This window comes from Rhincodon typus, chromosome 10 (assembly GCF_021869965.1).
Source record: "Rhincodon typus isolate 14 chromosome 10, sRhiTyp1.1, whole genome shotgun sequence".
NCBI lineage: Eukaryota > Metazoa > Chordata > Chondrichthyes > Orectolobiformes > Rhincodontidae > Rhincodon > Rhincodon typus.
The window spans coordinates 57,529,950-57,553,709 of NC_063341.1; the positions used below are offsets into that span (position 1 = coordinate 57,529,950).

General features: G+C 41.4%; 1 protein-coding gene across 1 annotated transcript in view; it reads right to left on the reverse strand.

Annotated features, from left to right (window-relative positions):
- ptprfa (protein tyrosine phosphatase receptor type Fa) overlaps positions 1-23,760 on the reverse strand; it is a 490,838-nt gene that overhangs the window by 342,610 nt on the left and 124,468 nt on the right. The window contains exon 2 of the mRNA XM_048601537.1: positions 498-650. Within this exon, the coding sequence (XP_048457494.1) occupies positions 498-573 (76 nt within the window). The 5' untranslated portion in view covers positions 574-650. The remainder of the gene's footprint in view (positions 1-497; positions 651-23,760) is intronic.

A 23,760-nucleotide genomic window follows, 5' to 3' on the forward strand; every position in this document is an offset into this window, starting at 1 on the left:
ACCTCAAAGATACATTGGCGAAAGGTTAACTGCATTCTAAGGTAAATGGATTTTTAAAAACTTTCATAGCAAATTTTGAACATCGCTTTTTGTTGAAGAACACAGTAATTTTTGAAACAAGTCTCTAATATATTCGATGGAAACCTTTTGGATTACTTCAGAATTTGTGGGTGTTTGGTTTTATAAACTGACAGATCAACTTGGTTTCACATGAAATTTATAGAAGAAAAAAATTACCTACTCAGTTGAGAATTATTTAAACTTCCCTGCTTTGCTTATGCTTAGTTAGTTTAGAATGGTACTCATTTTTGACCACTTTAATCTGAAAAGTCCACCAAACAAATTGCAGTTAACATTTGCCATTCTTTATCCCTTCCTAGCTTGTTAATTCCAATTTTTGTCGTTATTTATCAATCCCCTACATTCAGACAAATTCACATAAATCAAGGCAATTTGAAGAGAAAAAATAGGAAGGGGCTTTTAATAACAATACTCACTCTCTGCTTGGACGTATTTTGCCAGATAGCTCAGGATCACCATGATTGGTAGTGCTGTCCAACGCTGAAGTACCATATTCCAGGGTGGCTGTAGTCCTGCAACTCAAGTCCAGATACCAATCCTTCCACTTGTTGATCCTCAAATATTCATACCTGCACATTAAAATATCATAAATTTATTATAATTTACTTCTGATTACAGATTATCAAATAACCAAAAGTTATTTCCTTTCAGTGGTCATAGTTGAACAAGCCAAGGCCAAGATCTTCTTGCACTACAACACATCTTTCTAGTTCAATAATCTCCCCGAACTGTAGCAGTTATGACAAAATAATAATTTATGATATTTTGAACCAAACATCAAATTAATATTAAAACTGGATTTTAGTTGTTATAGTTTATTCAATACAAATCTCAACTCATTAAAATGTAAAGATTGCAGCACTGAATTTTCTTCAGAGAAAATCCGAAATCATGGTGATGTAAATACTCATCGTGTTTATACACTGGTAGATACAGACTCATCCATTTTTAGAAACAATGTTTGATAAATTCTGGACATGTTCCAGATCCATGAAGCATAAAATAAAAACTGAAGTCAAGGGCTTTCATGCATTACATGTCATTCAAACAAAAATAAGTCAGTCATTCATTGGTTACCATCTCAGGCAATCAATCACATTCCTATCCTTCAATTTTCCCTTTCTAAACTTGGAAATGCAATTCACTTTTTTTTCACACTCCACATTCGCTTCTCCTTATCAGCCATTTCTTTCTGATCTACCAGATTGAGCGTTTCAGCTACTAAAATATGATGGAAGAAGCAATTTTAATAAATTTCAAAAGTGTTCTTTTATTTTCTCTGGACTCTACATAAAACCTAACTTTCTTTTAACAAATGTGTTCATTCTTGGAATTTCAGTGTTTCTGGCAGTGCCAGCATGTATTAACCATCCCCAACTGCCCTCAAGTTGTTTTCTGAACTGCTGCATTCCAAGTCATAAAGTAAGGAGTACCAGGATTTGATCTAAAGGAACAATGATATAATTGTAACATAGAAATAAAGAAATAGAATTATAGAAACTAACCGCAGGAGTAGATCATTCAGTCCTTTGAGTCTGTTCCATGATTCAATATGATCATGATGGTCCTCTATCTCAAAGTCACATTCCCAATTTCTCTCCATATCACTAAAATCTAAAAGGCTATCAGTCACTTTCTTGAATATAGTCAGTGAGCCAACCTCCACAGCCTTCTGTGTTAGAAAATTACACTGATTGACCAGGTTGAGCAGGATGAAGTGCAACTTGGATGGAATGATGAACTAATGTGCCTATTATATTGATCCCTCTAGGTGGTAGTGGCCATGGCTTAGGGCAATGCCAAATGAATAGATTGCTTTGTCCCAGTTGTGGTTGAGTATCTTGAGTATCTTGGGTATTGGTGGAGCTTACTGCACTGAAATCTTCATTCTTAGTTCTATCATTTCTAGGCTAACAACAGAATAGTATTCAACTTCTAAATGCTTATTATAGGCAGGCTCTACTATTATTTTGACAACTCAGAAGCCAAGTGTTTCCCTCTTCTGGAGGAAATAGTTTAATTTGTTGGGAAAACTGTAGGACAATCCAAACACTTCCAAATTACAGAACTATATTATGATTATAAATAAGAGTAGAACAACAAATTGCATTCTTAAAATACCTTCAAAGTAATAAAACATCACAAAATGTTTCACAATAGCATTACTAACAACATTTGAGCTCAGGAAGACTGTTAAAAGAGGAAATAGAGGTGGAGGTACAGAGCAGTTGAATGAAGGAATTTCAGAGCTGAGGACCTCAATACACGCTGCCAGTGATGGAGCAATTAAAATTGAGGACATTCAGGAGGTCAGAATGAAAGAAATGGGAATATCTTTGTGGGTTGTAGGGCTGGACAGGGTAAAAGAGCAAGGTGTGAGACCTGAAGGAGTTTGAAACCAAAATTGTGATCATGGAATCATAGAATTCACACAGTGCAGATAGAGGTCATTCAGCCCATCAAGTGCACTGACCTTCCGAAGAGCATCCAGACCTGTACCCATAACCCCACATTTAGCATAGTTAACACATCTAGCCTGCATACTAGGAACAATTTAGCACAGCCAATCCACCTCACGTGTATATCTTTGGACTGTGGGAGGAAACCGGAGCACCCAGAGGAAACCCACAAGATTCTGAATACTAGGCACCGCTGAACTGGAAGACAACATGGGTTAGAGAACACAGGGGAAATGGATGAACGGGAACTTCTGCAGGTTAGAATAAGGGCAGTGGAATTTTGAAGATTCTCAAGTTTACAGAAGGTTGAATAGTGTCTAGAGATAACAACTATGCAGATGAGGGCTTCACCACCATTCTAGTACGGATCTTAAACAACGGTGAGGCAGAATACATGAAAGAGACTGAGTGCTTAGCAGCATGGTATAAGACAACAATCTCTCCATCAATGCCAGTAAAACGAAGCAGCCAGTCACTGACTTTAGGAGGCAGAGTGGGGAGGACACCCATGTCTGCATCAGTGAAGCGAAGATGGTCAAGAGTGTCAAGTTCCTGGGAGTGATGATCACCAACAATCTGTCCTGGTCCACCCAGTTGACATGACAGTCAAGAAATCATAACAACACCTCTAATTCCTCCAGAGGCTAAAGAAATTTGGTATGTCCACAAGGACTCAGTTCAATTTTTATAGATGCACCAGAGAAAGCATTCTATCTGGATGCATCACAATGTGGTATGGCAACTGCTCTTCCAAAGACTGTGCGAAACTTCAGAGTCGTGAACATAGTCTAGTCCATCACGCAAACCAGCCTTCCTTCCATTGAGTCAATCAATGCTTCCCACTGCTTCGGGAAAACAACCAACATAACTAAAGATCCCTCCCAGCCCAGTTATGCTCTCTTCCACCCTCTTCCGATGGGCAAAAGATATTAAAGTTGAATACATGTACAAACAAAATCAAAAACAGCTTCTTCCCCACTGTTATCAGACTTTGAATGGACCTCTCCAATGTTAACTCTGACCTCTCTCCCTGCACCTTCTCTTCAGCTGTCACACTGTATGCTGCACTCTGTTCTGCTACCCTGATGCACTTTGTATGATACGATCTGCCTGTATAGCACACATAACAATACGTTACACTTAATATTGGTACATGTGACAGCAATAAATCAATCAATCAAAAACAGTTGAGCTGAGGCAGGGACTGTATCAGGTGATGTATCAGAGGTGAGAGTAGGCAAAATAAATGCTTAAAAGCATTTTATTTTAAAGCCTACAAGTAAGGTGGCATCTTCCCGGTAAAGCACATTCCACCTTTGTGAACATTTAAAATCTGTCAAAGGACCAAGTTACGAGCATTGGAGAGATTCAAGAAGAAAGGGAAATGTCCTTCTCAGAATGAATTTTTAAAAAATTAATCTCTTTTAATTGGCAAACAATGAAACAGGCTTTCTGATTTTATTTTCAGCAAGGGCTTTGCGATGCTGGTAATAGAAAGAATCAAAAATACAATGAACAGTCAATTCAATGAACAATTAATGTTTGGAAATGATGATGAGGAAGAAACCAAGGAGTACTTATATCTTTTTGGAGTCATGTAGTTATTATGAAGGTAATGAAAATTAAATGTCTTAGGTAGCAGTAGAAAGATTTGAATATAAAACCTTTCTGGAAAAAAAGGTCCCACTTTCAAGCATTATTTTTGGCACTGTACCTTCAAAACATCCGCAAGGGACGAAGAAAATAAATTTAGAAAATGCAAAAGGACAAAGTGCTGTAACTTCTTAAGATAAGGTGATAGCAATTACCTTGTTTTCACTGAAAATATGGAGTGGATATGTGGAAACGGCTTGTTAGATAAGCACTAAATTCTTGAGCAATGAACTATTCAAAAAATGCGCAGAATAAAGACCTTTCAGCGAACAAAAGTCAAGGCTGTGCCAATAATTATAGAAATGCAGGTTACAGAGTTCTGTAGAACACATTCATTCATTCATTTGCTTCTGGAAACATGCCAACTTTATGGCTGTAAGAGACAAAAACTTGGGAACCTTTCAATGAAGTCCATAAAAAAGTGATGCGAAAACAATGGACAAAATTGGAACCTAAAAGCTATTGGTACCAACTGGGCTGAGAGAACACTTCTTCATGGATGCAGAGATTTCCTCATGAATGACCTAATATCCTTATTTGAGTTAGTTAATTGTACTTCTTTGCATAATAAATGTGAATGTGTATTGTCTCATTTTCAGATGCATCTCCATCCTTTAGTTATTTTTAAACCTTCCACAGAAAATGTTACATGAAATGGCAAAAGAAAAATCTATTCATGCATTGTTCTTGCATATAAGACCAGTGTATCTACTTCTTTGAACTTGCAGCATGGGTTGGTACCTGGGACTTTGATGTTGTGGCCATTTCAGAGACATGGATAGAGCAGGGACAGGAATGGTTGTTGCAGGTTCTGGGGTTTAGATGTTTCAGTAAGATCAGGAAAGGTGGTAAAAGAGGGGAAGGTGTGGCATTGTTAGTCAAGGACAGTATTACGGTGGCAGAAAGGACATTTGATGACAACTCGTCTACTGAGGTAGTATGGGCTGAGGTTAGAACGAGGAAAGGAGAGGTCACCCTGTTGGGAGTTTTCTATAGGCCTCCAAAAAGTTCCAGAGATGGAGAGGAAAGGATTACAAAGATGATTTGGGATAGGAGCGAAAGTAACAGGGTAGTTGTTATGGGGGACTTTAACTTTCCAAATATTGACTGGAAACGCTATAGTTCGAGTCCTTCAGATGGGTCAGTTTTTGTCCAATGTGTGCAGGAGGGTTTCCTGACACAGTATGTAGATAGGCCAACAAGAGGCCAGGCCACATTGGATTTGGTACTGGGTAATGAACCAGGCCAGGTGTTAGATTTGGAGGTAGGTGAGCACTTTGGTGATAGTGACCACAATTCGGTTACGTTTACTTTAGCGATGGAAAGGGATCGGTATATACCGCAGGGCAAGAGTTATAGCTGGGGGAAAGGCAATTATGAGGCAATTAGGCAAGATTTAGGATGCATAGGATGGAGAAGGAAACTGAAGGGGCTGGGCACAATTGAAATGTGGAGCTTGTTCAAGGAACAGCTATTGCGTGTCCTTGATAAGTATGTACCTGTCAGGCAGGGGGAAAGCGGTCGAGCGAGGGAACCGTGGTTTACTAAAGAAGTTGAATCTCTTGTCAAGAGGAAGAAAGAGGCTTATGTAAAGATGAGGCGTGAAGGCTCAGTTAGGGCGCTTGAGAGTTACAAGTTAGCCAGGAAGGACCTAAAGAGAGAGCTAAGAAGAGCCAGGAGGGGACATGAGAAGTCTTTAGCAGGTAGAATCAAGAAAAACCCTAAAGCTTTCTACAGGTATGTCAGGAATAAAAGAATGACCAGAGTAAGATTAGGGCCAGTCAAGGACAGTAGTGGGAAGTTGTGCGTGGAGTCCGAAGAGATAGGAAAGGCGCTAAATGAATATTTTTCGTCTGTATTCACACAGGAAAAAGACAATGTTGTCGAGGAGAATACTGAGATACAGGCTATTAGACTAGATGGGATTGAGGTTCATAAGAAGGAGGTGTTAGCAATTCTGGAAAGTGTGAAAATAGATAAGTCCCCTGGGCCGGATGGGATTTATCATAGGATTCTCTGGGAAGCTAGGGAGGAGATTACAGAGCCTTTGGCTTTGATCTTTATGTTGTCATTGTCTCCAGGAATAGTGCCAGAAGACTGGAGGATAGCAAATGTTGTCCCCTTGTTCAAGAAGGTGAGTAGAGACAACCCTGGTAATTATAGACCAGTGAGCCTTACTTCGGTTGTGGGGAAAGTGTTGGAAAGGATTATAAGAGATAGGATTTATAATCATCTAGAAAGGAATAATTTGATTAGGGATAGTCAACACGGTTTTGTGAAGGGTAGGTCGTGCCTCACAAACCTTATTGAGTTCTTTGAGGTGACCAAACAGGTGGATGAGGGTAAAGCGGTTGATGTGGTGTATATGGATTTCAGTAAAGCGTTTGATAAGGTTCCCCACGGTAGGCTATTGCAGAAAATACGGAGGCATGGGATTGAGGGTGATTTAGTGGTTTGGATCAGAAATTGGCTAACTGTAAGAAGACAGAGGGTGGTGGTTGATGGGAAATGTTCATCCTGGAGTTCAGTTACAAGTGGTGTACCGCGAGGATCTGTTTTGGGGCCACTGGATGAGGGCGTAGAAGGATAGGTTAGTAAATTTGCGGATGACACCAAAGTCGGTGGAGTTGTGGATAGTGCAGAAGGATGTTGCAGGTTACAGAGGGACATAGATAAGCTGCAGAGCTGGGCTGAGAGGTGGCGAATGAAGTTTAATGTGGAAAAGTGTGAGGTGATTCACTTTGGAAGGAGTAACAGGAGTACAGAGTACTGGGCTAATGGTAAGATTCTTGGTAGTGTGGATGAGCAGAGAGATCTCGGTGTCCATGTGCATAGATCACTGAAAGTTGCCACACAGGTTGATAGGGTTGTTAAGAAGGCATACAACGTGTTAGGTTTTATTGGTAGAGGGATTGAGTCTTGGAGCCATGAGGTCATGTTGCAGCTGTACAAAACTCTGGTGCGGGCGCACTTGGAGTATTGCGTACAATTCTGGTCACCGCATTATAGGAAGGATGTGGAAGCATTAGAAAGGGTGCAGAGGAGATTTACCAGGATGTTGCCTGGTACGGAGGGAAGGTCTTATGAGGAAAAGCTGAGGGACTTGAGGCTGTTTTCGTTAGAAAGAAGAAGGTTAAGAGGTGACTTAATAGAGACATACAAGATGATCAGAGGATTAGATAGGGTGGACAGTGAGAGCCTTTTTCCTCGGATGGTGATGGCTAGCACAAGGGAACATAGCTTTAAATTGAGGGGTGATAGATATAGGACAGATGTTAGAGGTAGGTTCTTTACTCAGAGAGTAGTAAGGGCCTGGAATGCCCTGCCTGCAACAGTAGTAGACTTGCCAACTTTAAGGGCATTTAAATGGTCATTGGATAAACATATGGATGATAATGGAATAGTGCAGGTTAGATGGGCTTCAGATTGGTTTCACAGGTCGGCGCAACATCAAGGGCCGAAGGGCCTGTACTGCGCTGTAATGTTCTACGTTCTTATTCCTTAAACATTTGCATGTAAAATTCGACCTAAAGAACGTAAATATCAAGCAGATCTATCAAACTGCAGCAAATACATACAAAAATGAATGCATGCTTCAGTGGTGTACTGAGCTAAGTTGGTAAAACAATAAGACTATTGATTTTCATTTAAAAACCCTTAACATGACCACGTCGGAGGAGCAACAATCTCAATGAACTGTAGTATCTGGGGAAAAGGCCATTTGCTCCATAGTGAGGAAAAGAGCCAGGGATTCAAAATTTGCCACTTTGTCCGAAAAGAAAACATTGAATTCTGCAATTGTTGAGGACAAGAAATGAAAACTTCTTTATCCAATGCTTTCAATGCTTTCCTAACCTAAACCCCGAAAAACAGAAACTGCCGGAGAAACACAGCATCTGTAGAAGGAAAGCAGGTAACATTTGGAGTCTAGTCACCCTTCATCAGAACAGAGACACAATCAACCTGAAATTATTTTCTTAATAGGTTATTCAGTGTTTAACTGGAACAAAAGTTTCAAAAGGAACAAAAGCATGTCTACATTTATCCCACTGTACTCCCAACACAAATGAGCATTTAAGGTCTTCTACCTCAATGTTTGAGTTTGAGATCTCAGCTTACAAACAGGTAAAGTACTGCACTCCAATATTAGAGTACAGCACTGAGGTGCAATGAATAAATACACGTAGAGAAGAATGGTAGCATGACTCCACTAACACAATTAATTAAACAACTAAAAGGCAAAGCTACATGAAAAATTGAACATGTTCTTTGGATATACTTGACACATAAAGGCATATTTGGATACTGCCACAAAGCATCAATGTATATATTTGTACAGATCCATTAGAAATCACGAGCTGCAGTCAGTCTGAAGACAAGCCAGGCCAATGTTACAATGAGTGTATTTATTTTCAAAGAAATGTAATTATACCATCGGATAGTTTTCATGATCAATTTGCATACAAATTCAAGTACATCTTTTCCATATTATGTGAATGCCCCTCTCAGCTGCACACCCTTTTTATAAGCCCATTGCATTGAATAGCATGACTACAACTGGCTCCCAGTATATTCCTGTCTCAGTCTACATGACCTGTTCTGGATCCAGTGGTGCCTTCCCCTCAAAGGTTGCAGACAAACTCTTAGCAAGATAATAGCAACTTGTTAACAGGCTTCACTGATCATTGTTCAGAATATGGCGAGTTGCTAGGCCTCCTTTATGCCAAAAATTATTGACCATCAGAATGACAAAGGATGACAAGCAGTGTGAAGTATATTCCCCTCGAAAGTGGCATCAAAGAAAGAAGATATTTACAATACCACTAAGTTTACTTGTCTCAATCTCTCAATGCCTTTTCCTTTGGGCCCTCATTATTTGTACTCAGGTCCCTTACTGTGATTTGGCTGGAATCTTTGCTAAATAAGAAACCACAGATCAATGCAATCCACTCACTTCAAATGTTACAATTATGTAGAAGAAAACAATTTGTTTCTATTGCCCTTCCAATGTACATTATCATTAATGCAGCCATTGTGCCCAGATTTCATGAGAAATTGTGACGTAAACAGTACAGAATTACATTTTAACAAGGACTAACTGTCCATCTCAGTTCTATAGAGATCTATATTTTATCAGTGTATAAAAGAATGAGAGAATTACTCAATGACAAACCTGCATTTAAAAATTAAATGGCTGGTGACAGATGGGAAGCTTTGTCCTCTGCCTGCTGTTCTCAAGCAGGCCGACAAACAGTTTTATATCATGGACAATTGGGACTCCTTTACTGCACTTTTTTACTACCTTGCTAAGATAGCAATAAGAATCATTCAACAAGAGAGCTCAGGCAAACATATTCGTCTACTCATATCCTGCCAGTGTGAAGTCAGCAATGTAACATTTCTGCTTTCATAATATTGAAAAGAACATCTTAAAAAAAAGTTTAGAGATAACAAGGTGTAGAGCTGGATGAACACAGCAGGCCAAGCAGCATCAGAGGAGCAGGAAAGCTGACGTTTCAGGTCAAGACCCTTCTTGTGTTCATCCAGCTCTACACCTTGTTATCTCAGATTCTTCAGCATCGGCAGCTCCTACCATCTCTTAAAAAAAGTTTAGTTGCTTTCTGGTATTTGTTGTTCTTTAGAATATAGCAAGCAATACAGCAAGAAAAAGAATTCGAAGAGTTCAATACCAATCTTTAAATTAAACTCTTGGACCTTTACACTTCATTTTCCAGCGTATTTCAGCAGAAAGTTATAACTTAACTTTCAGCTTACTTCAGTGATAAAACTTTCATTTGAGCCAGAATATTGAGAATTAAAAGCTTAATCCAGGATTTAGAATATTGTAACCTGGGCCACTGTCACCACAGGAATGAGGTATTATTTCTTCAGAGGTATTATTCTTCTTCAAGGGATCGATTAGCTCATTTGGCTCGACAGCTGGTTGGCAATGCAGAGTGACACCAATAGTTTGGATTCATTTCCCACACTGGTTGAGGTTGGTATGTGTGAGGAACTAGTTCTGCAAGATGGTGGTAGAATAGGGCCCCTGAGCCAGTGCTCATCTGCTCCTACTGCTTATCTTTTCTCTTTTCTTTTTGTTGCTATCTTCTCGTTTCCTTACTTAGCTCGAGCTCAGATGACATAGGCGCAGACCTAGTGCTGACCTTAGAATAGAATTCCTACAGAGTGGAAACAGGCCCTTCGGCCCAACAAGTCCACGCCGACCCTTGGAGCATCCCACCCAGACCCATCCCCCTAATCTACAGGCCCCTGAACACTATGGGAAATTTAACATAGCCAATCCACTTAACCTGCACATCTTTGGACTGTGGGAGGAAACCGGCGTACCCGGAGGAAACCCACGCAGACACAGGGAGAATTTGCAAACTCCACATAGACAGTCGCCCAAGGGTGGAATTGAACCTGGGTCCCTGGCGCTGTGAGGCAGCAGTGCTAACCACTGAGCCACCGTGCTGCCCTAATGTGGCACCTGTGACGACCTTGTGCGTCCTTAAAACTCGAGCCATCGAGGAAGTGGCAGAGTGTGGCAGCGATGAAGGATAGCAGCAGTGGTGGTCAGTGATGAGGTGGTGGCAATGGCGGATAGCGACAGCGGAAGTTGGCCACAAGTGATGGCAGCCAGCAGCGATCAGAGGGGAAGTCTCACAAGTGTTAGCAGAGCCTGGCATGCCTGAGCGGGTTTTAACCCCGCGCAGGTGAAAGCATGCCCAGTGTGGGGGAGAGCAAGCCTTCTTTAAGCCCAGCTTGGAGCATCTGCAGGCCCATGGCTCAAGGAAGGACCGTAATGCTTGACATTTTAACTGTTCCAGTGACTAACAGCTTGTTGAAGTGCATTCAGTGCACGGTGCATCCACTGCAAAATTACAGTGATAGTTGCCAGTGCAGCCCAGGTGCAGTACTGAAGTGCAGAAGTGCACTTTAAGTAGATTAGACAGGTATCATGAGGGTACTTAGAGAGTGGCACATGTCTGATGTCAATGTCCATTGACGTGGAGTGCATGTGGATAGTGTCCATGAAATGTGCCCCGAGATGTTGGTGCCTGCTGTCTAACATGGAGATCTGTTGGAGCAAACAACAAGCTGCATTAGTCAGATAATTGGCCTGATTTCCATGTCAAGATTTCTCGCTGGCTAGTTTGTTGGTGTGTTCAGTAAGATAGGAAGCTGAATATTAATGAGGCAAGTTGATCCCTTAATACGGCATGTAATCTTTCTTAATTGACAACTTGTTGCTGACTAGTGAGAAACTTGGCATACCATTCGTCAAAAGCATAAAGGGTCATGCAAAATGCTCCCAACGTCAAGATAAGCCTCACCAGATGTCTTGTCCAATTCTGACACAAATCTTGCCATAGTCTATATTGCTCATACCCCTAAAAGATTCTGCCACCAGCCCCCACCCCGCCATCCTTCCCTTCCCCAACACAGTTACTCAAGTGTAAACAATTAAAGTATTCATTCAAAGGTCTAACCATTTTCCTAACACTATTGTGGAATTGTTTCCCTCCCAACGGTGAATATTCTTTTCATCCCAATCCCATATTTCTGGCAGTCGGCCAACTGTAATTGCAAAACACTGCAAAGCTTCAGAAATGAAACATGTGCTGCCTTAGCCTTTTCAACATTCATATCCTTGTTTAGCTATGAAATTAAAAATGAAAAATTATTGACATTGCTATTAACAAACAATAGTGTAAGAGTTCTTAATCTGACAATTAAATAATATACAATTCATGATTTTTCTTCAACAATTACTCCAGCTCATGACATCCACTTCCACTGCCTAAGTGGCTAAACAGAAAGAGAGAGACTTTCAACAGGTACAAGGAGAACAAATCAACGGGGTATAGAAACTGCAGGAGGGAATTTAAGAAAGCAATTAGGAGAGCACAGAGAGGACATGATAAAACACTGGCAGGCAAAATTAGGGAAAATCCAAAGATGCTCTAAGTATATTAAGAGGAAAAGGATAACCATGGATAGAGTGGGGCCCATCAGGGACCAAGGGAGCAATCTGTACATGGAACTGGAGGCCAGTGGTCAGGTAAGAAACTAGCACTTCACATCTATCTTCACTTGGGAGAAAGAAGATATTGGTATAGAGTTTGGCGAGAGGGATTGTGAGTTTCTTGAGCAGATTACTTTGGGAGTGAAGATGGTTTGGAGGTTTTGGCAAGCTTAAAAGTGGACAAATGCCCAGGCACTAATGAGTTGTATCCCAAGCTGTTGTGGGAGGCAAGGGAAGAAGTCACAGGGGCTCTGATTCAAATTTTTTATTCCTGTCTGGCCACAGGGGCGGTACCAGAGCATTAGAGCACAGCAAATGTTGTTCCACTTTTCAAGAAGGATGTTAGAGATAAATCAGAGAATTATAGACCAGAGACAGTGTTTTCAGGGGTAAGGAAACAACTGGGGAAATTCTGAAAGAGAAAATTGTTAAGACGAAGTTCGATTAGGAATAGTCAACATGATTTTGTCAAAAGAAGTCTTGCTTAACAAATTAGATTGAATTTTTTAAGGAGGCGATCAGGCATGTAGATTAGGGTAATGCGGTCAATGTAGTTTTTATGGATTGCTGCAAAGCCTCTGACACAAACCCATATGGGAGACTGATAATGAAGATAAAAGTACATGAGATCCAGCAGAACTTGGTAAGTTGGAGCCAAAATTAGTTTAGTGACAGGAAGCTGTTTGTAGGAAAAGACGCTGGCATCCAGTGGCATACTACAGGGTACTGGGAGCGTTATTGCTTCTCCATCTATCTCTGCCTCGAAACTGATGTCTATTTCAAGCCCACCGATTTCCACAGCTCCCTAGACTACACCTCCTCTCACCTACCCTCCTGCAAGAATGCGATCCCATACTCCCAATTCCTCTGCCTGCACCGCATCTGCTCCCAAGATGGGGCCTTCCACTTCCAAGCATCCCATATGTCTTATTTCAAGGACTGTAACAACCCCCTCCGGTGATCGAAAATGCCCTCAACCGCATCTCCTGCGTTTCCCGCACTTCTACCCTCACACCACCTCCCCCCAACAAAAATAAAGACAGAATCCTCCTAACAACCTCCATACCTACTGTAACATTCTCCCCCACTTCCACTATCTACAATCCAACCCCACAACCAAAGAGATATTTCCCTGAGGTTGTAGACTTGCACACCAAGCTGGCTTGTTTTTGTTCAAACATTTCGTCACCATGCTAGGTGACATCATCAGTGGAGCCTCCGATGAAGCTTCATCGGAGGCTCACTGATGATGTCACCTAGCATGGTAATGAAACGTCTGAACAAAAACAAGCCAGTTCGGTGAGCATGTCAATAATCTCATCCACAACCTGACCTACAGATCTTTACCAAAACTTTAGAGATATTTATCTCCCCACCCCTCTCTGCCTTTCGTAGGGATCGTGCTCTCCGTGACACCCTCGTCCGCTCAACACTCCCCACTAACTCCACCACACCGGTACCCTTCCCGCAACTGCAGGAAGTGCTACACCTGCTCCTATACCTCTCCCCTCACCTCCATTCAAGACCCAAAACAAATCTTTCATATCAGACAGGGGTTAACCAGAGAGGAGCACAAGCCACCAGCAGTAAATGAAGAGAGTCGCAACTGTATTTGAAGACAACAAAGGTGAGAATTAAACTATTACAATTTTAACTTTAACGACTTTACAAGTAACGACATGATTTTTTAGAAACTTGAATATTTCCCAGATATACCTTCCTGGCTACCTTCACAAATTTTCCAAGGATTTGACCAAGCAGGGGTATCAAATGGCTCACTGGCTAGGGCGGTACGGTGGCTCAGTGGTTAGCACTGCTACCCTACAGTGCCAGGGACCCAGGTTTGATTCCACCCTTGGCCTAAAACAGAGGGGCAGAAACACAGGGGCAGGAACAGAGAGCCTTCCGGACCCATAAACGTCATCAGTGAAACATACAAAATCCTCACAAAGCTTGATAGTCTTGATGTCAATGTCATGCTTCCTTCAGCTAGGAGTGTCTAGAACCAGGGGATACAGTCTCAGGATAAGGGCAGGCCATTCAGAACTCAGATGAGGAGGTACTTCTGCTTTTGAATTATTCCAATCCCAACTCAAACAGAATATACTTTCTCATTTAAAGTTTTTCTGATTATTGATCTGGATCAGATATTTCACGTGTACACAGGGAAGGGAATTGGGGAAAGATCCATCTCACTCTTTCTGAGGCCAGTGTTTGCGTATAATCTTCACCTCAAACAAACTAAACTCTCCAGATATTGCCTCCACCTCTAATCTGAGGAAGAAGTCACAGACCTCTCAGAGCATGCAACATCAAGGCTGTCTCCTGCACTCTCCATCTACTCAAATGCTCAGTGGCTATTTTATCCAGAATAGAGTCTGAAGAGTAGATCTGCAAACCGAAATGGGAGGAAACTCTCTCAAATGGGAAAGCGAGTCTTGTTAATCATGGGATTCAGAGAGTTAGCTCTCATCATCATTTGCTATATTTGTCTGGCTGGTGTGTCGTAATTAAAAGGCTGTGGAATACACGTTAGCATCTCAATTAAAAGGTGAGAATGTAATCAGGGAGCCAAAGCAGACTGCTGATGATGCAGAGAAATAATCTACATTTATAAAAGATCAACAAAGCATTATAACCACTGCGATTGCTGCAGTGTTAGTGAGGATAGCAGAGCTGAGCTGGCAGTTCATTCCATATGCGTACCACCCTCTGTGTAAAAAAAGTTGCCCCTCAGGTTCCCATGTATTCTTTCTCCTCTTACCTTAAACTAATGCACTCTAGTCCTCGATTCCCCAACCTTGGGAAAAAAATGAGTGCATTCACCTTATCCATGTCTCTCATGATCTTGTACACTTATATGAGACGCCCCCATGTCTCCAACACTCTAAAGAAAAAAGTCCTCGCTTGTACAACCTTTCCCTATAACTCAGTCACTTGAGCTGACTCCAAGCAGGAGGTTTTCAGTTGGTGCTCTATGGCAAGGTGAGAATTGTTTCGCAAAATGCTCAGGAAGCATGCCTGTTTCATGCAGAATTTCAATAGTGCGCATGCACGGCAGATAGGAAAATCACTTGTTATGTAGCCTACTTGTGCATGCCCAACCATTGGCTAGCTCTCCCTAAATCCCACGTGATCTAACTTTACGTATTAGTGGACCTTGCGAGACCTTGTGGAATGACTACAGGATAGAGAGCAGTGTGCTGTCAAAAGCAGTAAGAAAGACGGAAAGAAAGAGATTGGGGATGCACCAATCATGAAAAGAGGAATTTTGAAGGAGGAAATAATGCAGGCTAGGCGTTATGAAGCACAGCGAAGGCTTGCAGTTGGCCTGTGTGGTGATGTGGGAGAGTAGGGAAACAGAGGGGCGGAAACAGAGGAGGAGAAACAGTGGGACAGAGACAGAGGATGAGAAACAGAGGATGAGACTTGGTTAACTTGATCTACTGCATCTGCTGCTCCTGATGTGGCCTCCTCTACATCGGTGAGACCAAGTGTAGACTCGGAGATCGCTTCTTAGAGCATCTGCGCTCTGTACGTGACAAACGACAACACCTTCCAGTCGCCAACCATTTTAACTCCCCCTCCCACTCCCTGGGTGACATGTCCATCCTGTGCCTCCTCCAGTGTCACAATGACTCCACTTGCAAACTGGAGGAACAACACCTCATATTCCACCTCGGGAGCCTACAGCTGATGGCCTTAACATGGAATTCACCAGTTTTAAAATCTCCTCACCCCTGGCCTCATCCCATGTCCAAGCCTCCGTCTCATTCCCGCCTCCTTGACCTGTCCGTCTTCTCTCCCACCTAACCACCGCACCTATCCCATTGACCAATTCCCACCACTCCCTACCTGCACTCATCTATCACCATCCCACTTACCTTCCCCATCCCCACTCCTCCTCCCTCTATTTATTTCCCAGCTCCCTTCCCCGTCCCCATTTCTGAAGAAGGGTCCTGACCCGAAACATCAACTTTCCTGTTCCTCTGATGCTGTTTGGCCTGCTGTGCTCCTTGAGCTCCATACTGTGTTGTATATAGAATGATAAATAGGTTTGCAGATGATACCAGGATAGCTTTTGTGCTTATTAATGAGGAAGAAGGTCTTAGGTTGTAAGAAATTATAAACAAGTAGGGTGAATAGGCAGATCAGTGGCAGATGGAATTTAACCCTGGAAAGTGTCAGGTGACGCACTTTGTAAAAAGTAAGAAGGGAACACTCAGTGAATGTCAGGATACTAGGAAGCTCATAAGAAGAGGGATCTTGGGATGTTTGTCCACAGGTTCCTGAAGGCAGCAGGACAGGTTAATAATTTCATCAGTCACGGCACAGATCATGAGCAGGGAGGATGTGTTGGAGCTATACAAAACTTTGGTTTGGCCACTGCTGAAGTACTGTGTGCAGTTCTGGTTGCCACACTAAAGAAAGGATGTCATTGCAATTGAAGAGATGCAGAGGGGATTCACAAGGACATTACCTAGGTTGGAAGAAAATATCAATGAGGGGACACTGGATAAGCTTAGCTTATTTTTTTACAGCAGAGGAGACTGATCAGGGCACCTAATTCAGGTGTATACGATCATGAGGGGCATGGACAGGGATGATAGGAAGCAGCTATTCCCCTTAGTTTAAGGGTCAATAATGAGGGGACATAATTTTCAGGTGAAGGGTGGGAGATTTAAATGGTATTTCAGAAAAAATATTTTCACCCCGAGAGTGATGGGAATCTGGAATACACTGTCTGAGATGATAGTAAAGGTGGAAACTCTACAACCTTTAAGAAATATAGATGTGAATATAAGAGGTATGGTTAGCATGTTCGCAGATAACACCAACATAGGTGGTGGACAGTGAAGAAGATTATCTTAGAGTACAACGCGATTTTAATTTAGATAAATGTGAGGTATTGCATTTGGGTCAGGCAAACCAGGCAGGCCTCACAGTAAATGACAGGACTCTGGGAAGTACTGCCAAACAAAAAGACCTATAGGTGCAGGTGCATAGTTGCTTGAAAGTGGAGTCACAGGTAGACAGGATAGTGAAGAAGGCGCTTGGCATGCTTACCTTCATTGGTCATTACATTGAGTATAGGATTTGGGATGTTATCTTGCAGCTGTACTGAACATCTGTTAGGCCACTTTTGGAATACTGCGTACAATTCTGGTTGTCCTTCTATAGGAAGGATGTTATTAAACTTGAAAGAATGCAGAAAAGATTTACAAGGATGTTATCAGGACTGGACGGTTTCAGCTTTATGGAGAGGCTGAAAAGGCTGGAGCTTTTTCTCCTGGAGCATCAGAGGCTGAGGGGTGAGCTTATAGATGTTTATAAAATCATGAGGAGCATGGATAGGGTGAATAGCCAAGGTCTTTTTCTTGGGTGGGGGGAGTCCAAAACTAGAGGATATAGGTTTAAGGTGAGAGGGGAAAGATTTAAAAAGGACCTGAGGGGTAGCTTTATCAAGCAGCAGGTGGTGTATGTCTAGAGCAAGCTGCCAGAAGAAGTGGTGCAGGCGAGTGCAATTACAATATTTAAAAGGCATCTGGATGGGTATATGAATAGGAAGGGTTCAGAGGATTATGGCCCAAATACTAGCAAATGGACTAGGTCATTAGGATGTCTGCTGTGCACAGATAAGTTGGACCAAAGGCTCTGTTTCTGTGCTGTATGGCTCTAAGTGCACAGATGAGCACTTGAAATGTCATAACATTCAAGGCTATGTGCCAAGTGCTGGAAAGTAGGATTAGTGCAGACAAGTTAATAGTTTGTTTTTGGGCTGAAGGGCCTCTTCTGTCATGTATGTCTCTATGCAGGATAGTCAGTAATGTATAGATTATCATTATCATTCCACAAAACAAAACAAAGAAAATTTGATCATGAGGCTACCTTCGATTTTATAATTCTCATCCAAAAAGTTAAACGTTAGTTCAACTTTCACCAATCTGTTTATTTTTGTATGGTAGAGGGGTTGGGCAGGGAAATAACAAAGAAATAGCATCAGACAAGAGTCATACTGGACTTAAATTGTTAACTATATTTCTCTCTCCACAGATGCTGCCAGACCTGCTGAGTTTCTCCAGCACTTTCTGTTTTTCCTTTAAAAAAGTACAGCAACACCCTTTTTCAGCTGCTCCATTTTACATTATTTTAATTATGCCTGTATTCTTGTTTAGCATTGCAAGTTTTGTTTTGAAGTTATTTCATGCTGGTCAGACACACTATGTTACCTGATTGATGGCATTTTGGTGTGTCCTCTTCTGCTCCCTGAGCCTCCAACATGTGGCTTTTCCCACTCTCTTATTGCTGATCCTCTGGACTTATGGCCACTTTGCTTCCCAACAGATCTTCTCACTGCTGACACTCCAGTTTGTAGCCTCTGCCACCCTCTTACCCAAACTCCTGTTGCTTGTTCTACGACTCACAATTATTCCCCATTTTGTATCACATTTTGGCAGTAATGATCCTCCAGGCTTGTGGCCTCTGCCACATTCCTACCCTCTCCAACTTGAACTTCCCGCTCCCCTACTCTCAAGCTTCAAAGTTGCTCCTCCTGCCTCTGGCCAAGTATTTCAACTTGTCAGCATAATTTTTTTCTGATGAGAAAGTTCCTACAGAACGTAACTGCAGCTTTTTTAATTCACCCATGGGATGTGGGCGTTGTTGTCTTGGCCAACATTTTATTGTCAATCTCTAATTACTCTATGAGGATGGTGGTGAACTGCCTTCTTGAACTGCTGTGGTCCATATAGTGTATAGACACTCACAGAACTTTTAAGAATTGAGGTCCAGGGTTTTGACTCAAAGACAGTGAAGAAGCAGCAATATAGTTCCAAGTTCCGGGACAATGTGTGGATGGGAACTTGTAGGTAGCAATCTTCCAAATATCAGTTGTCCTTGTTCATCTCGGTGGTAGAGATCACAAGTTTGAAAGATTCTAAGGAGCCTCTATGAGTTGTTGCAGCTCTTGTAGATTATATTATTGTGACCAAAATGGGTCCCACTATTCCACAGGTCACAAAATAATCTTAACTGTTTTACCCAATTTGGCCTATTATATGTTTTTTCTATATTAGACACAAAATAAAAAGATCCATTCAACTAGATTTCTAAGAACAATACTTACTGATCTACTGTACAACAAAACATATCCAATGAACATGAAGAACCGGTTAACACACTCAGTTTGTAATGTGAAAATATAAATGTTCACTCCTTCTAAAGAACCCAAAACACATGCACAAATGCATACATACACTCACACCAAATTAAAAAGGGGAATAAAAACAAGCTTGTACAAAGTTGTTGCCCAGTCTCCTATTTCCCTCTTATTCTATCTGTGGTAGTTCTGTCATTTGCACTATGCATTCTATCCTGACACTTGGTAAGACAGTCACCATTTCTGACTTCATCATCAAGATATCACGGAAACCCAACACATAAATCAAGTAAAAATATAAAGTTATCATATTAGATTTAACCAATTGATTACTTGCATCATCTCTGCAGCTCATTACAGAGAAATAAAATCAGAAAGGGAGATCAGAGTCACATAATCACAGAAGTGATTTCAACTTTATCTGGAAGTCATAGAGTCATATTGCACGGAAAGTGACCCTTCGGTCCAACTAGTCCATGCCAACTATTTTCCCCAAACTAAACTAGTCCCAGTTGCCTGCATTTGGTCCATATCCCTCCAAACCTTTCCTATCCGTGCACTTATCCAAATGTATTTTAAATGCTACAGGTGAAAATGCATTCACCACTTCCCTCTGTCTGTTCATTCCACACGCGAACCACGCTCTGTGTAAAAAAAAAAGTTGCCCCTCATGCCCTTTTTAAAACTTTCTCCTCTCCCATTAAAAATATACCCTCTAGTTTTGATCTCCCCCAACCCAGGGAAAAGACTCTTGTCATTCACTTTATTTATGCCCCTCATGATTTTATAAACCTCTATAAGCTCATTCCTCAACCTCCTAGGCTGCAGTGAAAAACATCCCAGCCTATTCAGCTTATTTTTAATACTCAAACCCTCCATTCCCAGCAATATCCTGTTAAATCTTTTCTGAATCCTCTCCAATTTACAGGGCAGACAGAACGGCGCACAGTACTCCAGAAGAGACCTCACTAACATCCTGTACAATCTCAACATGATGTCATAACTCCTATACTCAAAGGTCTGAGCAATGAAGGCAAGTGTGTCAAATGCCTTCGTGACCACCTTGTCTACCTGTGATACAAATTTCAAAGAATTACAATCCTGAACCCCTCGGTCTTTCTCTTCTACAACATTACAAAGTCACAATAATGCAGCTTTTTAGTATTCACTATAACGTTTTTTGAAAATGCATTTTAGAGAAAGAATCCAACTTCATTCCCTGAAACATTAACTTTGGTTCCCCCACCACAGATGCTGGAATATGGCTGATATTCTCCAGCAAGCTTCCTTACTTTCCAAATTACCAGCATCCACACTATTTTGCATGTTGTCAAGAATGTGGTATATTTTGATTTGTCCTGTGAAAAAATAACTCAAGAATGTGAACAAGGTAATGCTGACTCTCATTCACGTGCTGAATATCTTCATTTAAGTAAACTTAAGGGATGCAAATGTTCTACTGGAAGATCACAAGTAAAGTTTTGATTGACTCTCTTGCCTACAATTAAACCAGTGTCGCAATTTAACAAAGACTATGGGTTTCCATCTGTGTGGTTGAGATGCCTGCCAAATTTATGAATAATTCTAACAGTATTCATGCCCCAACTTGCAAATGTGGATATCGCAGAAAAATAGACATGTTACCCAAGGTTAAACAGGTTAGTGGTCTACTCATCGGAATTTAGAAGAATGAGAGGTGATTTCATTGAAACATACAGGATTCTTAAGGAGCTTGACAGGGTAAATGCTGCGATGATGTTTAGGACCAGAGGGCATAGTCTCAGAATTAAGGAGTGCCAATTTAAGACAGAGATGAGGAGAAACAATCTTTTCTCATGAGATTTGTGAGTCTTTTGCATTCCTTGCCACAGAGAGCTGTGGAGGCAGTGTCCTTGTACATTTAAGGCTGAGGTAGATATATTCTTGATCAGAAGGGGAATCAAGGATTGTAGGGAAAGGGCAGGAAAATGGGCGTGAGGAGTGTCAGATCAGCGACAATCCTACTGAATGTCGGAGCACATTCGGGGGCTGAATGGCCCACTCCCATTCCTATTGCTAATGGTCTTATGGTCTTAGATTTTCAAATGCAAGAATGCCAAATTTCATACGATTTATACCGCAGGAGAAAAAAAATGCTGATTGGTTATGAGTCAACTCTGATTAGTTGCAGTGTTGCAATGGAGAAAGCATAGGGAACTAAAAACTCCCAAAGCTTCCAAGTAATCCAAAAGAAAATGGATGCCATGAATGTCTCCCTTTGTGTGCACAGAATAAGTCCCTGGTCATGAATGCATGTCACATCTAGCAAGCATAAATGAATTTGACAAGTTATCCAAAATTCCTTGTTGGTATAACTATTAATGCACTCTGGATTGTTCAGCAAGTACTTCCCTATTGCTGGGTCCCATCTAATAGTTGCTGTCTTGTTTAGGATTTTTCAAGTGTGGGGTGGTTAAGTACATACGTAACATAGCACATTTAAGCTTGCTGGAACATACATTCATAAATAGGGATCCATTCTCTACAAAGGAAAGGGAGATGTTAAAGCCTTGGACCACAACAGAATTTGGCCAAACAGTGAGAACTATTTACATTCACCAATTATGTTTCTCGCCATTAGCACTTCATCTGTGGGAGAGCTCACTGCTTTTGATGTCAAGCATGTCATCTCATTTATATTACAGATCTTCCTCTTAAGGCACCATAATAATAACCTTCAATTTGTATCAATATAAATAGTCATCAACAGCCCAGCATCACTATTACTACTGACACTGACAGTAGTCAGTGTATGAGGTGATAATTGAGCTTGCACTATAGTATTTTCACAAAATTGTCTAATCGAATTGCCGTGTATAAAGCTAAAGAAAACCAACTTCTACTATACTTGATTGAATAAAATATTCTTATGTAAGTATTTACAGATACTATAAATAAAAATCTGATGATTATTCAATGGACAAGGTGGGCAAATCAAACAATGCAATTTGGAATATCTGATTCGTATGTTCTCAACTGATGTGAAAATCTCAAATTAATTAATTTATTTGGCACAAAAAACACTGCATTACACTTTGATCACAAATTACTAGTATGTGGGCTTGCATTTACCACTAACCACAAGGCTAATTCTCTAGGATCAAAGGGAGGTACCAAGTACTTTGCCAAAAAATTAAAAAGTAATCAGCACTTTTTTCTTAGGTTTCCTGCAGCTGGTGACTAGTACAACAGCATCAGCAGATCTCTGGACTGATATGCTGCTTGAAAGATCTGGGCCTGGGTGTTTAGCAAAGTCAGGACAACTTGCTAGTTCTTTAAAATGGTAAGTGGGTCCCAATTCTAGGATGTACAATCCAACAGCAACTTTAAGGGATGTGGGCTAGTTCAGGCCTCAAGTCTGCATCTGACACTCCTGGTGTAGCCAGATCCACTGTAAAGATAGGTATGGTCTGATCCTCTAAAATGTTTATTGACACGGGCCTCAACACACCTTCTAATACTTCTTTCAATCTATTCTACTGCATTCGCTGCTCACAATGCAATTTTCCTTAACACTGACAAGACCAAATGCAAACAGGGTGACTGCTTTGCAGAAAGCCTCCACCCTGTTCATAGGAATGATCCTGACCTCCCAGTTACTTGTCATTTCAATAAACCACCTTGCTATCATGGTAACACATCTGTCCTGGGCCCGCTGCAATGTTCTGACAAAGGACAACGCAAGTTCGACAAAGGACACCTAATTTTCTGTTTAGGCACTTTATAGCATCGAGGTCTCAAGACAGAATTCCAAAACTTCATAGACTGACTGTATTATGTCTATTCTCCATTCTTCTCACATTCACCCCACCCACAGCCTTGTTTTGTTTTGGGTCTTTTGTGACTCATTCTCTCCCTTTCATAATTTAATCCACACCCATTTGGTTCATTAATGTCTTTTAAGAACGAAACTGCCATCTTTACCTGGCCTGGCCTACATGTGACTCATGATCCATAGCAATGTGGTTGACCCATAACTACCCTCTGGGCAATTAGCATTGGGCAATAAATGCTGCCTAGCCAGCGACACCCTCATTCCGTGAATGAAGAAAGAAAAAAAAGGGCTTGACAGTGATAACACAGTGTGGAGCTAGAGGAGCACAGCAGGCCAGGCAGCATCAGAGGAGCAGGAAAGTTGATGTTTCGGTTCGGGCCCCTTCTTCAGAAATGGGCTGAGGTCTTTCCAGAGGGAGGAGGATAACTTCTTCAAGGTGGGCATCCCTAGAAGAGGCTTCGCAGTGGGGTTATAACTCAATCAGAGATAGTAAGAACTGCAGATGCTGGAGTCAGAGATAACACTGTGTGGAGCTGGAGGAGCACAGCAGGCCAGGCAGCAT